Here is a 16,955-nt window from a genome sequence, read left to right as displayed (position 1 = left end):
TTCTGAGAAAGTTTGGTCCTTCACTCCTCAAGGCCAGTGGTCTGCAAATCTCAGAGAAAGTCAGTCAGGTCTGCTACAGATCAAGGGACTTGGGTCAGAATAAGCTTGAAACAATTTAACCCTTAATACTGGTTGAAGTGCTATTATACGAAGGATGCGGGATGAAAGGAAATCTCTCGGCACCAACTCTTTCCCTAGGAACAGATGGATCAGGGCCCAAGAATCAAGGAGATGTGTGGCCTCCAGGGCTGGGTGGTGGAGGCAGGGTTAGTGTAAGGTTCTTAAGAGGCAGGTAAGTCTCCAAGGGAGGCTCCAGCAGGCACCATCAGTGACTTTAATTAAACAGTTACTCAGTTCTTTTTTTACATTCCTGTTAACTACCGTTCCCTTTTATGTCCTACTTAATACAGAAGCTAAACAGGATCTGTGAGCAGTGGTTGAGGGTACAGTCTTTGAAACTAGAAGAACCAGGGAGTTCAAATCCTGGTTCCTCCTCTTGGAGTTACTTAGCCTCTCCTGGCATTGGTTTACTTTCCCCAGCTGCAAAATAACTCTTAAATTTGCCAGTTTCTAACAGGGAAAGGAGGGCAACCCTACTAAGTCTCTTCTTCTCTCAGAAATTATTGATGTGGTATAGGAAAGACACTGTGGTTTAAGTATCGTAGCCAAGGTTTACTTGTCTCTTTTGAAAGTGTCCTCATGATTGCATCTGAGATTTTCTACCGTGCAAATAATTTACAGTTCGTGGAACTGCTGTAATAGCAATAGTTAAGGCAAACCTGACTCCCTCTTCAGCTAAGCCCAAAATACTTCCAGCCAAGCAAGAGATTGAGCTGTTGTCCTAACATTACATTTAGATGTAGCACCACTCATATAAGAGAATGCCAAGTTCATTTACATTAATATAAATCAACATGTTCTTCCATTCACTTATGGGAGACTATACAGTAGTATCTTTTTTTTGGGGGGGGGGGGGACAGAGAGAGACAGAGCATGAACGGGGGAGGGGCAGAGAGAGAGGGAGACACAGAATCGGAAACAGGCTCCAGGCTCTGAGCCATCAGCCCAGAGCCTGACGCGGGGCTCGAACTCACGGACCGCGAGATCGTGACCTGGCTGAAGTCGGACGCTTAACCGACTGCGCCACCCAGGCGCCCCTATACAGTAGTATCTTATTAGAAGATAAGGCTGGCTGGTAATGGACTTGGTAATATTTAGAGATATAGCAACTGAAATGAAATACAGTTTGGAAATTGCTTTACCAGCCAAAGGAAAGGGAAGAAGCCTTTAGTGAGCCTGGCACCCTGCTTGCTATACTACATACTTTCTGTGCCTTGAAGGGAATCAGTACTAAGAGCTTCCATAATCACTATGGGAATAGCCTTTGAAAACATAGTTTGCATGTGATCTCATTTACTTGATATAATACTTGTTTAAGAGATCTTTAAGATATAACCCCATTTTAGGGGTGCCTGGGTGGTGCAGTCGGTTAAGCGTCCGACTTCAGCCAGGTCACGATCTCGCGGTCCGTGAGTTCGAGCCCCGCGTCAGGCTCGCGCCAGGCTCTGGGCTGATGGCTCAGAGCCTGGAGCCTGTTTCTGATTCTGTGTCTCCCTCTCTCTCTGCCCCTCCCCCGTTCATGCTCTGTCTCTCTCTGTCCCAAAAATAAATAAACGTTGAAAAAAAAAATTTAAAAGATATAACCCCATTTTAGATTTGAGTGGAGACACGTTTAACATAGGCAAAGTAAGTACACAATGTGTGAGTTTATTCTACTTTTCTAAAATGCTTTTCAAGAGAAAAACCACTAGAGTGAAACATAGTTGCTTTTCACTTGGCAGTATAATCTAACCAAAGTAAAATATTAGAAAAAGTAACTTTCCAAATAGCAAAAATAAGCCATTTGGATAGATGATTAAACGAAAAGATTGATAGTTAAATTCAATTCTTAGACCTATAGTATTAAAGAGATTCTATGTGAACTGTCCACAATATAACATTTTTTATAGTTTAAATTAGAACAAGGTGATGGGTAGTATTTTTCCATATTTTATCCTGCCTTAATAACCCTTACCTTGTAGTTAAAGCTGAAAACCAATTGAACCCATTCTTGGGGCTGTTTTGTTTGGGGGACCCTCAATTAAGAAAACCCTTACCTACTTTGAGATTATGACCTTGAAGAAAAAGTGGGGAGGGAGAAGAAGTTCCTCAATTTCAAATTCTTCCAGCCCGTTATAATTAATTGGAAAGTGTAAGTCTGAAGAGTAGCAGTAATTTTATTTTATTTTTCCCAGGAAAGCAGATTATATCAGGATATCCAGGAAATCTAAGAAGATTAGGAACTGTGTAATGGAGTATGATGTGAGTTAGGGGATCAGATCTGGCTGAACATCATTTATATTTGTGTCCTTTATTTTGAAAGATTTCAGTTAACACCAGAGATGGTATTTTTGAAGTTGCAGACTCAAACACATTTTGTTGATTATGTTATAAGTTATATAAAAGCTCATCAGCTAAATTGACAATTATATTGCTATTTAAGCAGGTGAGTACATGCTATAATTTTTGAAGAATAAGTTCTGAGTAGTTAGCACTAATGCCATTTCAGACAAAATGCTCCCTTTTTTATCCCCTTACTCTATACATAGGTCTTGTCCTGTTGTTTTTGTAACCAGTCCTGAGACATCAGGAAATTTGTAGCTCATAGAACACTAGCTGTTCTGATTGATACCTGTCTGGGAGGGCTTACGAAATTTTATTTGAGTAATAATCCAGTAGTTCCTTCAAACATTAAGTTCACATGGCTGGCAATCGTGAGGAATCTGGATTAAGACTTGATAAAAATATTCCTTTTGGAGAACATCTGGAATGCATTTGGTACAACCTCACAATCTATTTGGCAGGGTTAATAATTATAGTTCCAAATCTAATCCTATCTTGTAATGGTGACTTGAAGTTATTAATACATAGTGGTTATCAATAGGTAGATAGTTGTGATGCCCCACCTTTTGAGGTTTTGTTTCCTTAAAAGAACTAAATCTAATGATGCCATCACAATCTATTGATCCTTCATTACTTCCTAAGCATAAAATTCATTGCAAAGAAGTTGAGGACTAAAAATGATGTATTAAAGTTATCTCTTACATTTTCTGAGAAATGAAATTATGTGCTCCTGTTTCCTTTTCTTTTTTTCATGCCAAACTGTAGATTTTATTAAGGAAGTTCTAAAAATGGTTTCATTTAACCATATTGAAGAACTCCAAACTCACGGCCACACAGCAAGGCTTAGCTGTAAAGTTAAAGAGAATCAGTATTAAGGTTTTTTTTTTTTTAATTGCTTTGATGCTTTTTATCATCCTTAAAAGTAAAGATTTATGTTTGCAAAGTAGAGAAGAATGCTGGCCTCTTCTATTACCATCTGTGTTCTTAAAAAGATAAAGACATTTTAAGAGTTAGATTTTTTAAGACAAGACTAAACCTTCTTTTTACACTTTACATTGTTTTAAATCCCTAACAGTTGGTCAGACTCTTGGTCTTGGGGTCATGAGTTTGAGCCCCACATTGGGTGTAGAGTTTATTTAAATTAAAAAAAAAGAAAAAAGAAAAAGAAATGGTCTAAATCCCTCTTAGACCATTCTTCCAGCCTGTTATAACTTGTGGCAACTCTGTAGTAAGAAAACTTCTTAGAACTGAGCTAGCAGATTGGACTTAAGTAGCAGTTACACTTCTTGCATTAATGTTAACTAGTATTTTAGGTGATATTTAATTCAAAATAGGTAACTGTGTTGTCTTTAAAATTCAGCATCCCGTCAAAAAAACGAATAACCACTTAACTACTTCCCAGTATATGTAAATGCCAGAGCTTACTGAATTGTGTGCTATTATTTGTTTATTTTTCCTATTATTATCTTTGATATTATTGGGTTGTACCACAAGAAATTGCCATTTTTAGGTCACAAATAGTCAAATATTAGCAGTTCATGGTTCAGGCTGCGACTTTTGTAGCATAAATAGACCACTGAACTTGTATGATTTGCTGCCATTTGTGATTGAGTTGACTTCTTTCTTTAGCACTGGTCTTGACACTTCCTCTCGGTCTTTATTCCCTGTACTCACCAGCAGTGACTGCGGTCCGCTGCTCAGGGTGAGTTCATTGGAAGAACTATTTTTCACTTGTCTTGTACTTGCCCTGTGTCTCCCTAGGCTCCTGCACCCATTCACCCCTACCCTATTCATTTGCCAGTAATTGCTGTTTTAAAAATAGGACACAGATACTCTTACCCAGTAAAGGGCTGTGCTCTTTAAAGTTTGAAAAATACATAATTTCTTGATGTGGTGTAGAAGAAAAAACACTGACAGACCCAGAGAACGTTGATCTGCTTCCTACTGAAAGAAAGGCCTTAGAAAAAGTAATTTAACACCTGCGGGCAGTTTCTTTTTGTCAATAGTACATTCTTTTACTATACCCATCTAAAAGCAGTTGGGATCAAATGAAATGGAGCTGTTAATTTCTTCTTTTTTTAAAATTTATTTTTAAATTGTATTTCAATTCTAGTGTGACTATGATACCTAGATATATATTTAGGAGAGAATTCTTTTTAATCTCAACTTTTAATAGCTGCCAAAATGAAGGTTGGTGATCTCTGATGTCCATTAGCACGTGAGTATACAAACAAAAAAATAGTGGTGTATCTTTACAAAGGAACATGAGTCAGCAACAATGGGGCTATATAAGTTGGGGATCCTAAATGCCTACTCCCACTGTCTTCAGGTTGTGTGATGTGAGTGTCATTTTAGATGTATGTTCTCCTGGGACTCTTCTTGTCTGGGGGCAGATGGTGATGAATCGTGCACCTGAGATTTTCACTTCCTTCTGTTAGAGAAAACTTGCTTAGAAAGATATAATAATTGAAAAAGTTAAGGTCTTCATCTCCTAAGATTTCTTCTCTTCCTTGATAATTTTTCTTTAAAAAAATTTTTTTTAAATTAATGTTTTTTATTTATTTTTGAGAGAGAGAGAGAGAGAGACAGAGTGTGAGCAGGGGGGAATGGCAGAGAGAGAGGGAGACACAAAATCTGAAGCAGGCTCCAGGCTCCGAGCTGACAGCACAGAGCCCGACGCAGGGCTCGAACTCACGAACCGTGAGATCATGACCTGAGCCGCAGTCGATGCTTAACCGACTGAGCCACCCAGGCGCCCCCTTTCCCTTGATAATTTTTCTTGATATTCTTGGAATGAGAAAAAAAAATTTTTTTTAGGATGAAGTCTTGCCATTTGCAATGAAAAAAAATTTTTTCAGCTATTTGGTTTGTGATGAGAAAAAGGTAGCAAATTGCAAAATAATAAGGTGAATGCAGAAAAAAATAATGTATACTAATATGCAGGTGTATCACTCAATTTTTTAAAAACCATCTTTAGTGAGATATCACTTGTATACAATAAAATTCACCAGCTTTAAGTGTATAATTCCATGAGTGTTGACCAATGAATGTAGTCAGGCAATCACACCACAGTCGAGGAATAGGATGTTTTTGTCACTCCCCAGGAGTTCCCTCATACCCCTTTGCAGCCAGTCCTCTCTCCACTCCCTGGCAATCACTAACCTGTGTTCTGTCTCTATAATTATGTCTTTCTTAGAATTTCCTATATATGAATGCACTCAGTGTATAGTCTTTTGTGTCTGGCTTATTTCATGTAGCATAATGCTTTTTGAGATTCATCAGCATATTTCCTTTCTCCCTTTTATCGTGTTTTCCCCCCACTTTTCCGAATGTATGGCACATATTTACAATAGCATTTTGTGCATCCTTGTCTGCTGGTACTCTTATTTATGGTCTATTGCTATTGATTGACTTACCTCCTGGTTGGTGGGTCATATTTTCCCGTTTCTTTGAATGGCTGGAATTTTTTATTGTATGCCAGATGTTGTAAATTTTACATTACCAGGGGCTGCACTTTGTTGTATTCCTTTAGGTAGTGTTGGACTTTGTTCTTGGAATTAGTTGGATCCTTTTGAGACTTGCTGTTAAGGTTTGTAAGGGTGGATCCACAGCAACTTTGAGTCTAGGGCTAATTTAGCTCCACGACTCGTGTGACTCTCCATTTTGGAAGGTGACAATACACACTGTTGCCAATTCCGTATGAGCTCTGTGAACTGTTGAGTCTGCTGCTTTCTGCTGGCTTTTTCCCCAGCCCCTGGTGGTTTCTTCTCAAGCACAAGCAGATGACACTCAGCCAGAGGCCCAAGGGGACCCTTCTGTAGACCCCCACACTTCTCTCTTTGTACACTTCTCCCTCCTTTCCTGTACGCTGCCCGGCAAATTCTAGCCACCTTAGCATCCCCAAACTCTGATCGCTGGTGTCCCAACTGAGGAGACTAGGTTCCTGTCCCTGGGCAGCAGCCTGGGACCTGCCTCTAGGCAGTCAGGGGGCAATCCAGAGGCTTCTGTATTGTTTTCCTTCTCCCCAGCAGCATAGTCCTGCACTGCCTGTGGCCTGGTGTTTGAAAACCATTGTATATACATTTTGTTTTATGTGATTTGTCCAGTTTTCTGTTGTTAACGGCAGAAAGGTAAAACTGGTCCCGGGTATTTTACCATGGCCAGAAGTAGAAGTCTCTTTTTCTAAATGTAGAGTTAAGCATGTATTGGTATTTCTAGGGAAAACTTGGGCACAGGGCTCTGAGATTCTCAATATACTTAAATGTAACATACTTTAATGTCTGCTTTAGTGTAGGACATATGTCATAACTTAAGTGATGTTCTTCAGTGTTCACATTAAGCGAGTCTAAGTTTGAGTGTTATTCTCTGGTTAACTTGAAATTATTTACACAAAGTATTAATTTTGGGTTATTTGTAGCAGACTTATCTAGAGTGGCTTTGCATCAGTGGATGGATATGTTAGCATTCTAAGCACGTTTGTTAACCATCTGTGTCTCTGATCAACTGATTAATTTATCTTTGGAGGTATATGACACTTGTACTTTAAAAAATACAAATTTGTCGGGGCGCCTGGGTGGCGCAGTCGGTTAAGCGTCCGACTTCAGCCAGGTCACGATCTCGCGGTCTGGGAGTTCGAGCCCCGCGTCAGGCTCTGGGCTGATGGCTCAGAGCCTGGAGCCTGTTTCCAATTCTGTGTCTCCCTCTCTCTCTGCCCCTCGCCCGTTCATGCTCTGTCTCTCTCTGTCCCAAAAATAAATAAACGTTGAAAAAAAAAATTTTAAAAAAAATACAAATTTGTTGGCTCCCTAATATATGTGAGAAGATGACTGCAACCCTTTCTTATTTGTGAGTGTTTGTGGTTGGGAAGACCCTTAACCAGTGCTGAGCCCTTTGCGCACTGATCTTTTGAATTTAGGCTTGCTCTCCATGATGTCTGTTCGTGGACGTCTGTTCATAGATTTACCTACCATAATGTCAAAACCCAGTTCAAATATTTAGTCCGCGGTTTGAGAAATGTTTGTTATAATCCATTCCTATGTAAGGAAGATGAACAGACTGGGATTAAAAATATGATTTTATATTATTACGGATATGCTATTGTTGTCTGATAGTAGTTTCAGGGAAATGGTAACATAAAACCAAACTCTTAAGAGGAAAGTTTGGGGCTCTAAATGGCTCCATCTCTGGTCTCGTGTGTAAAATTATTTGCAGCATAGTTCATTGGAATGAATATTGAAGTCAAGGGACCTAGATTCTTGTCTTGGCTGTGCCACCTGTTAATGTGTAACTGCAGGCCAGTCACCACCTTTGTGGGAGTCACCCAACCTGCAAAGTGAAGATAATAGTTAATATTGTACCTACTGTTAAGGGATAGAAGAATGTTAAATGAGATATATTGAAAATGTTTAATGATGCTAATGTGCCATGAAAATATTAATTGTTAAACTTCATTTTGTACATTACAAAATCTATCAACACCTACTGTGACAATACAAAGCAAGATTTGTTTTTATTTATATTTCATACAGTTTGTTATGTGAAAATATTTTATGTTAGGACAGAGGAACCAAACATAGGACTGATTGATAGAATGGAGATAGAGGAGATTGCTCTCTTTTTCCCCACTCCTTTTTCTTAGTGTTATTGTTTTCCTCCTCTTGATTTTCCAGGCAAAGAATGTATACAGCAGTTAGCCGAAAACACCAGGTATTTCAGAAGACGTCTGAAAGAGATGGGCTTCATCATCTATGGAAATGAAGATTCTCCAGTGGTGCCTTTGATGCTCTACATGCCAGCCAAAATTGGGTATGTTTTATTGCAGATTACAGATGGGTCTCTAATTAGACTTAAGGTTTCTGTGCTGTTAGACTCAGGCTTATGTATTTTGTCAGCAAAAATTGTCTTGGCTTCATTATATTAACCTACCTTCATTTGCTAGAAATTCCGTAAATAGTGGATTCCAGTTTATGAAATAATGTTAACTTGTTAGTCTTTCATTAAACAAATATTGAGTTCAGTGCCCTCTTCTAGGAGATTGGCATAGATCAGTGAACAAAACACAAAAATAAAATCCCGGTCCTTGTGGAGCTTAATGTTCTAATGGGGCAGAAGTCAGACAAACGTAATAAATAAGTTATGTAATTTGTGAGAAGATGTTACATGTTATGGGGAAAAGTAGAGCAGGGCATGGGGGATGGGGAGAGTACCCTGTGGGTGGGCAGATGACAGTATTAACTTGGAATGGTCAGGGTGAGCCAGTGGAAAGGGAAGGTGACATGTGAGCTTGAAGGAGCTGAGTTAGCCACTTAGAGAAAGAAGTTCTCTGCAAATGCCATAGCACAAGAACATGCTTAGCCGATAGAGGGGTAGCAAGAAGGTGAGTGGAGCTGAAATGCAGTGCCCGGAGGGGAGTCGTGAGCCTTGAGGTCAGGGTGTGTTGTTGCAGATTACACCAGTTTCTTTGATTTGTGCAACTCGTGTATAATGGAAAGCCTTGCTCTGGAACCGCTTCCAGTGTGTTTGACAAGTCCAGGTATATAACAAAACCAGAAGACATTTGAAAAGTAATTTAAAAAAAAAAAAAAAAAGGAAGGAAGAAAGAAAAGTAATATGAAGTGAGCAAATATAGTTACTTGCAAAGTAGGCAAAACTGCATCAGAGATTAGAAAGGAGTTATCTGGGGCACCTGGGTGGCTCAGTCGGTTAAGCGTCCTACTTCAGCTTGGGTCACGATCTCGCGGTCCGTGAGTTCGAGCCCCGCGTGGGGCTCTGGGCTGATGGCTCAGAGCCTGGAGCCTACTTCCGATTCTGTGTTTCCCTCTGTCTCTGCCCCTCCCTCGTTCATGCTCTGTCTCTCTCTGTCTCAAAAATAAATAAACGTTAAAAAAAGATTTTTTTTAGAAAGGAGTTATCTACTTAGTATAGACTCGGGTTAAAAAAAAGGCACATTTTTTCAGATTTGTGGGTTTTGACTGATCTTAAATATAAAACTGGATAAGGATCGTTTCTCAGGTTTAATTGAACTCATTAAAGAAGCAGATATTTTTATTCATCTTTGAATCCCCAGTGCCCACCATGATCCTTGTCACTCAGAGGGCACTCAGTAAATGTTTATTAAAGTGGATATAGGAGGGAAAATTAAAGCGGAGAAGTATGGTGATTGCAAAGATAACGAGGAGGAAATTAGGGAAAAGTGCCCACTGAGGGAAAAAAAGTTCAGTTTTCAACAGGAAGTCCTATGCGCATTTGGCCTCATAGCCTTACAGGGATGGAGGAAATGAACCAAAGCAGAGGTGTAGATTTTCTCCCTCTTCTTTAAATGGAATTATCATAAATAAACAAAGAGTTGTGTGGTCTGAAGGACTTCGTCTAGAACTGTTTCTTTCTTTCCTTTTTTGAAAATGTTTATTTTGCGAGGGGGGGTTGCAGAGAGAGAGGGGCAGACAGAGAATCCCAAGCAGGCTCTGAGCCACCAGCACAGAGCCCGATGCAGGGCTCAAACCCATGAACTGTGAGATCATGACCTGAGCCGAAATCAAGAGTCGGACGCTTAACCATCTGAGCCACCCAGGTGCCCCAGAACTGTTTTTTTAGAGAGGACTATGTCTGACCTATTCTACACAAGGGAAACCTGACTGTGCAAAGTGATTAAGATTTAGAAAGGGTGAATAAAGCACTAGACCGTTTGGGAGGGTGACTGAAGATGCAGGGTGCTCGGGGTCAAAAGAAGTATAGAGGAAGTGGAGAGAGGGTGGCACTTACATAATTGGTTACTCATGTAACTAAAGCGTGGAGGATTTTTTATTCTCAAACAAATGCTTTAAAGAGCTAAGGGAATAGTCAAGAAGGAATAAGGTAGGTCAGCAAGAGGGAAAGACAAAAAACAACATAATTAGCAAATAAGAACTTACATGAAAGTTAGAAGTCTGTTATTTAGACAAGATATAGATGTGGAGTGGGGCCACGTGCCATGACTTTGGTTTAGGGTGGAGAGTTAAATAAATTTTGTGTAGTCTGGGAAATCAGCTGAAGCCTGGGGATGAGTTTGCCTCACAGACACCAAAGGAAATCCTAAATTCCAAGTCAGAAATACCTGGTCTTTGGGGCACCTGGCTAGCTCAGTCTGAAGAGTTGTACGACTCTTGATCTCAGGTGAGTTTGAGCCCCACGTTGGGTAGAGATTACTTAAATAGATAAATAAACTTAAAAAAAAAAAAAGAAATACCTGGTCTGGAGGGCTAATACTAATCGGCCATTCTGCCAGCAGAAAGATGTCCATGTTACAGCAGATCTTCTGCATCCGTAATCTTAAGAATTCTTTAAATTTACTGCCAATTCTAATATTTCAAGGACAAGGTTTTAAAATTTTTAGTTTTTTTTAAATGTTTATTTATTTTTGGGAGCGGGGTGGGCAGAGACAGAAGGAGACACAGAATCCGAGGCAGCCTCCAGGCTCTGAGCTGTCCACACAGAGCCCAGAGCTTGCCTCGGATTCTGTGTCTCCCTCTCTCTCTGCCCCTCTCCTGCTCTTGCTGTGTCTCTTTCTCTCTCCCAAAAAAAATAAAATATTAAAAAAAATAAACTCAAGTTCATTTTGAAGCCTCTGAACCACTCTTATGTGTCAGGGACACTTTAAGGCTATAACTGCAAATCACTTTAGTCAAGCCCTATTAAAAATTGGTCTGTGACAACTATGTTCTTTATCTTTGTGAAGGAAACCATTTGGAAGAAGACCACTTTAGGACTGAATTAAAGAAGTCTGGCAATTTTAACTTGAAAAGAAGTTAGAGGAAATTTCTAATAGAAGTCTCCAATGCCTGTGTCACCTGAGTTTAAATCATTCAGGACCAAAGACCTTTGGACCGTAGTTTATTATTCTTCCTGATTCTTACCCTGCTTTCCCCTTGCAGCGCCTTTGGACGGGAGATGCTGAAGCGGAATATCGGGGTAGTTGTGGTGGGATTTCCTGCTACTCCGATTATTGAGTCCAGAGCCAGGTTTTGCCTGTCAGCAGCTCATACCAAAGAAATACTTGATACTGTAAGTAGACACTTTGACCTTGATATAAACATACCTACACTAAGCACACCTAGATATCAGATGAAATTAATCATCTGTTGGTTGATCTTGAAGTTCTTTGAGCACCTGAGGTATTGACTGGTAAAATGGAGGAGGGAGTATACAGTGCTGCTTCAAACACTGCAATTTACAAAATAAATCGCAAAGCCATTAGCAACACCTACTAGACCCATCAGAGCTCTGGGAACTTCTCGCTTTATCTTGTTCTATTCTGTCCCTTATTATGGCCACTATAACTGTGTAATTGTCCTTGCGCTATTTCTACTGCAAGCCCTTTTTTTTTCTTTAACTTTATATTTTTAATCACATTCTAACACTGGGAAATTAGATTCAGTGTATTATTGATACTGTATCTTTTTCTTTTTCTTTATTTTGATGTGCCTTTCAAATTTTGTCCAATAGATTTTCCAATTTTTCAAAAATCTTACTGGTGAGTTTCTTCATTATTTCTTTTTTAACCCACTGATACCAACTTTTCTTCTATTCTCTTTTATTTGGGTGTTTAAAAGTTTGATGTGCCTTTAACAAAAGATCTGTGTCATTACAAGCAATGGCTACAGCAATACACTGTCTTCTAACAACAGCTTTGACTCCCAAAGACTATACGCATTCATGAAAGAATTTAGATGTAGCCAAGATATTGAAGTAGATTTATGTTGCCAATAAATATGTTTGCCAGTTGAGAATTCTCACCCTTTCTGTAAGATCCGCTTAAGGAATTGTTTGATTTTGCCTCCTGTTTAGTTTTTCTTGAAGCATAAAGTGCATTTTTTGAAACCAAAGATTTCTTGAAGTTGTTTTGTCCTAGGATATTTTATGGAGGTAAACATGAGCCTTATGAGGTACAAATGCATTTTGTGTGTAATGAGCCGTGTGACATGATTACATAGAAATGCCATAAAATTCACACACAGAAAAACCAAAACCAACCTCTAGAGCTAATAAACATAGCTAGCAGAGTTGCAGAGTAAACAATCAGCACAGGGGCGCCTGGGTGGCTCAGTTGGTTGAGCATCTGACTTCGGCTCAGGTCATGATCTCACAGCTCGTGAGTTCGAGCCCCGCGTCGGGCTCTGTGCTGACAGTTCGGAGCCTGGAGCCTGCTTCGGATTCTGTGTCTTCTTTTCTCTCTGCCCCTCCCCCTCTCATGCTGTCTCTGTCTCTCAAAAATAAATAAACATTAAAAAATTTTTAAAAATAAAATAAAAAAATAAACAATCAGCACAAAGTTAGGACGTTTCCCAATACTAGCAGTGAAGAAACAAAAAGGAAATTAAGAAAATTTCATTTATGCTAGCATTCAAAACAATAAAATACCCAGGAATAAATTTAACCAATGATATGAAAAACTTGTATACTGAAAACTCTAAAATGTGTAGATCTAATGCAGTCCCTGTCAAAATTCCAGTGGCTTTTTTTTAGCAGAAATGGAAAAGCTGATCCTCAAGTTCATAAGGAACCGTAAGGGGCCCCCGATAGCCAAAACAGTATGGAAATGGAAAATCTAAGTTGGAGGAGTCAAACTCCCCAGTTTTGAAACTTACTACAAAGTAATTAAATCAGTGGGGTGCTAGCTTAAGGATAGACATAAAGACCAATGGTGGTGAGAGTCCATAAGCACACCCATGCACCTATGGCCAATTGATTTTTCCACAGGAGAGCTCAGACTAGTTAATGGGGAAAGAATGTTCTCTTCAGCAAGTGGTACTGGACAACTGAATAACTATATGCAAAATGAACTTGGCCCCTACAACATGGATGAACCTTGAAAACATTATGCTAAGTAAAAGAAGCCAGGCACAAAAGACATTATATGAAATGTACGGAACAGGCAAATCCATAGGGTCAGAAAATAGATTGGTGGTTTTCAGGGCCTGGGAGGAGGCAGGGATGAGGATGAGAGTGTGGGGTTTCTTTTTTGAGGTGATATTGCTTTAAGATTACATGGTGATGAAAGTTGTACACCTCTGTGAATATACTAAGAAACACTGAATTGTACACTTTACAATTTGGGGTGCCTGGGTGACTCAGTAGGTTGAGCTCTTAATTTCAGCTTAGGTCATGATTCCAGGGTCATGGTGTCAAGCCCTGCTTTGGGCTCCATGCTGAGCGTGAAGCCTGCTTAAGATTCTTCCACAGCCCCCTCCCCCCCAAATCTCCCTCCCTCTCTCCCTGTCTCCCTGCCCCTCCCGCACTCGCACACTCTCTTGCTGTCTCAAAAATAAAGATTAATCAATTAAAAATAAAAGGTGACTTATGGCATATGAATTGTATCTCAATAAAACTGTTACTTTTAAAAATGAGAAGGGCAAGGTTATCGATCATCTCTGGGGTACAGCTGTCCTAGAATATTCTCTTATTCAAGGACCAAACTCAATTCTGATTTACTCATCTTTTTTTCCTAAGAACCCATCTCACCCTGTCCAGAGGTTGAGTGTTGATTATTTAACAGATGGTGGAACTTGTAGCAGTTTCTTATTTCTAATCTAACCAGGTAACCTATATAATGGCAAACTAACAGTTTCTAGCTACAATTTTATCTTTAATAAATAAATAAAACCAATTTATCTGAAATATTTGGTGTGGGATCAGAGGAAATCATGTAATCTAGATCCCTTTGGGATACTGTGGGTTTTTTTTTTTTTTCTTTCTATTCATTTTCTTTTTTACATCACTAAAAAATATCAGGTCTTTCTGAAGTCAGAGGTCATAAATGTCCTTTCCTTTGTGATCTCCCATAAGTCATGTGTTGTTTTAAATTAATAAATCCTGTATCAGAGGTCAGGGGGATAAATGGTTAATGGGTTCTTCCAGCTGAAGTCACTCTTAATTTATTTACATATGGAACTTACGGTTAAACATTTTCTTGAAGATACCACTGTTCTGATAGCATTCTGAAGTGCAGCTCTTAATTTGCTTTCTATATTTTCCACATTTGCAGTGAAAAATTTTTTTTCTTCTACATAAATTAAGGAATACTATTTACCGGTGGGTTTTTTTCTCTCTACAAACACTGAGTTTTAAAAGTTAAATTTAAGAACAGGCAAATGTGTCTTTTACTAATAATCAGTTGATTCCCTTTTATGAAGTAGAAGGTATACATTTTCATATGAAATTATAACCGTAAGAGTGAACAGAAGATGTGTATGACATGATGGAAATTTAGAGAGTCACACTCAGCTACTACTGCCCACCTTTTCCATTTCTTAGTCTAATTAGGGTGTCCTAGACAGAGCCCTGTCTCCAAAGCTGGGGCCCTTCGCCCCAGGTTTGTTACTGGATCCACGGGGTAACATCCACAGGCGCTTGGGGAATGAATAATAGGGCCGGAGAGCTGCCATGCAAACTGCATTCTGTGACCTGCATGGGGCACTCTTAGTAAAAAGCCTTAGAACCTAGGATTACAAATTTTTGCTGTCTTTGGATTTCTTTGGGAAGTATCTGGGCTTAGAGTTTCTCTGTCCTTCTATTAGATTTTTTCTGAGAAATTGTGAACACATATCGCTTTCTTATATTGGATCCTCTAATCTGACTCTCTGGGCTGCTTTTTGGAAAGATTAAGTGTGTGAGCTGACTGTGATTCATGCACTTTGCCGTATACATGTTATACTTCAGCTGAGAGTTCATTTTTTAAAAAACATACACGTATAAAAAATAACAATTACCTCTACCAGATAGGACTGGTGTAGCAATCAGGAAGAGATTTTTTTGGGGGTGCCTAGGTGGCTCAGCCCGTTAATCATCCAACTTTTGATTTTGGCTCAAGTCATGATCTCACTGTTGTGAGATTGAGCCCCGCATCGGGCTCTGCTCTGACCGTGCAAAGCCTGCTGGGGATTTTCTCTCCTTCTCTCTGCCCCTCCCCCGCTCACACATGCACTCTCAAAAAAAAAAAGGCGGGGTGACAGGGAGAGACTTTTCATTTCATAAGTTATCTTAGCATTTGAATTTCTTTGAAAAACAAAAGAGCAAGTTTTACAAGAAAGAAAGTTATACTGAGCTAGTTAGTTTTGATGGGAAGACAAGATGATCTCTCAAGATTAGGATTTTGGAGTTCAGACTCATACCTGAGTTTAAATCCTGGTTCTGTCTGTTCTTGCTCCCTCACTTACACCTTGTCCATTACCTACCCAGAGTCTCCTAACAGCTTCCCCTTTTTCTTTCTTTCTTTTTTATTTTTTTTATGTTTGTTTATTTTTGAGAGAGAGACAGAGGGAGGGGCAGAGGGAGAGAGAGAATCCAAAGCAGCCTCCAGGCTCTGAGCTGTCAGCACAGAGCCCAACACGGGGCTCAAACTCACAAACGGTGAGATCATGACCTGAGCCTAAGTCTGATGCTTAACCGACTGAGCCACCCAGGCGCCCCAGCTTCCTCTTTTTCTTACTAAGTCTGATCAGCAGTCCACCTTGGGTGCTCTCTTCATCTTGCATGTAGAAGGCATCTCAACACAGACCTCTCATCGGTTTTCTTGTATTTTAATAATAGAAACAACAAATACTGGAATACGAAAGGAGAGAGGATAGTTGTAGCCAGGCTGACAAGTTCAGGGTGCATATTCCTTTTTCTACCAAGCATAATGTCCTTTGATGAATTATACCCTTTATCCTGCATAATTGCTATTCACAACCCATTATTCATGACCAGCCTGACATTCTTGCTCAAAAAGCAGCTCTTTCCACAGCTGTCCTATAGTCTGATCAGAGTAAATGCACTAGACACGAATGGTCTCATAAAGGATAATCTTGCCATGAGTGTTTTTAGAAAAATAAAGCACCAGGCATGCCTGCATCCTACTGGCTCTGACTAACCTCTGCTCTTACATATTTTAGGCTTTAAAAGAGATAGATGAAGTTGGGGACCTATTGCAACTGAAGTATTCGCGTCATCGGTTGGTACCTCTACTGGACAGGCCCTTTGACGAGACTACATATGAAGAAACAGAAGACTGAGCCTTTTTGGTGCTCCCTTGGAGGAACTCTTCCTACCAGGACAGTGTGTGGCTTTTCTGAGCCAGTTCCAGGAACCATACTTCTGTGGCCATCTCACGTGAAAGACATTTCCTCAACTACTGACGGTGGCCACCTCACTCTAAATGGCATTTTGTAAATAGTAAAAAACTGCTTCACATTCTTCCTTTGCTACATTTCACCTTTCAAAAAAGAGGTGACCCGCTCTACTTTTTTGTCCATTAAAAATGTTTTATTTTATAACTCTTCTCCTTGTGAAATCACGCTGACCCTAGCCTGTCCCTGGCTAACCACGCAGGCCGTTACCCTCTCCCCGCCGCCTGCAGACTTGGCCGTACAAAAGCTCCTGCTGTCCCCCGCACTACAGCCTAGAGACTCACCCGGCCCTCCTTCCCAGGGAGCAAGTGCCTTCCGCTTACTTCCCATCCAGGTCTCAGAGGCCACCAACCTCAGAATCCTTATTTAACC

The 16,955-nt window shown here is 39.9% G+C and overlaps 1 protein-coding gene across 1 annotated transcript in view; it reads left to right on the top strand.

The window, feature by feature from the left end:
- SPTLC2 (serine palmitoyltransferase long chain base subunit 2) overlaps nt 1-16,730 on the top strand; it is a 103,805-nt gene extending 87,075 nt beyond the window's left edge. Inside the window, exons 10-12 of the mRNA XM_040477856.1 lie at nt 8,112-8,247; nt 11,352-11,481; nt 16,350-16,730. Coding sequence (XP_040333790.1) covers nt 8,112-8,247; nt 11,352-11,481; nt 16,350-16,469 — 386 coding nt within the window. The 3' untranslated portion in view covers nt 16,470-16,730. The remainder of the gene's footprint in view (nt 1-8,111; nt 8,248-11,351; nt 11,482-16,349) is intronic.
- Nucleotides 16,731-16,955: the final 225 nt, after the last annotated feature.

This window comes from Herpailurus yagouaroundi, unplaced genomic scaffold, assembly GCF_014898765.1.
Source record: "Herpailurus yagouaroundi ecotype Mexico unplaced genomic scaffold, PumYag 141, whole genome shotgun sequence".
NCBI classification, from domain to species: Eukaryota; Metazoa; Chordata; class Mammalia; order Carnivora; family Felidae; genus Herpailurus; species Herpailurus yagouaroundi.
This window is presented reverse-complemented; position numbering and strand designations above follow the sequence as displayed.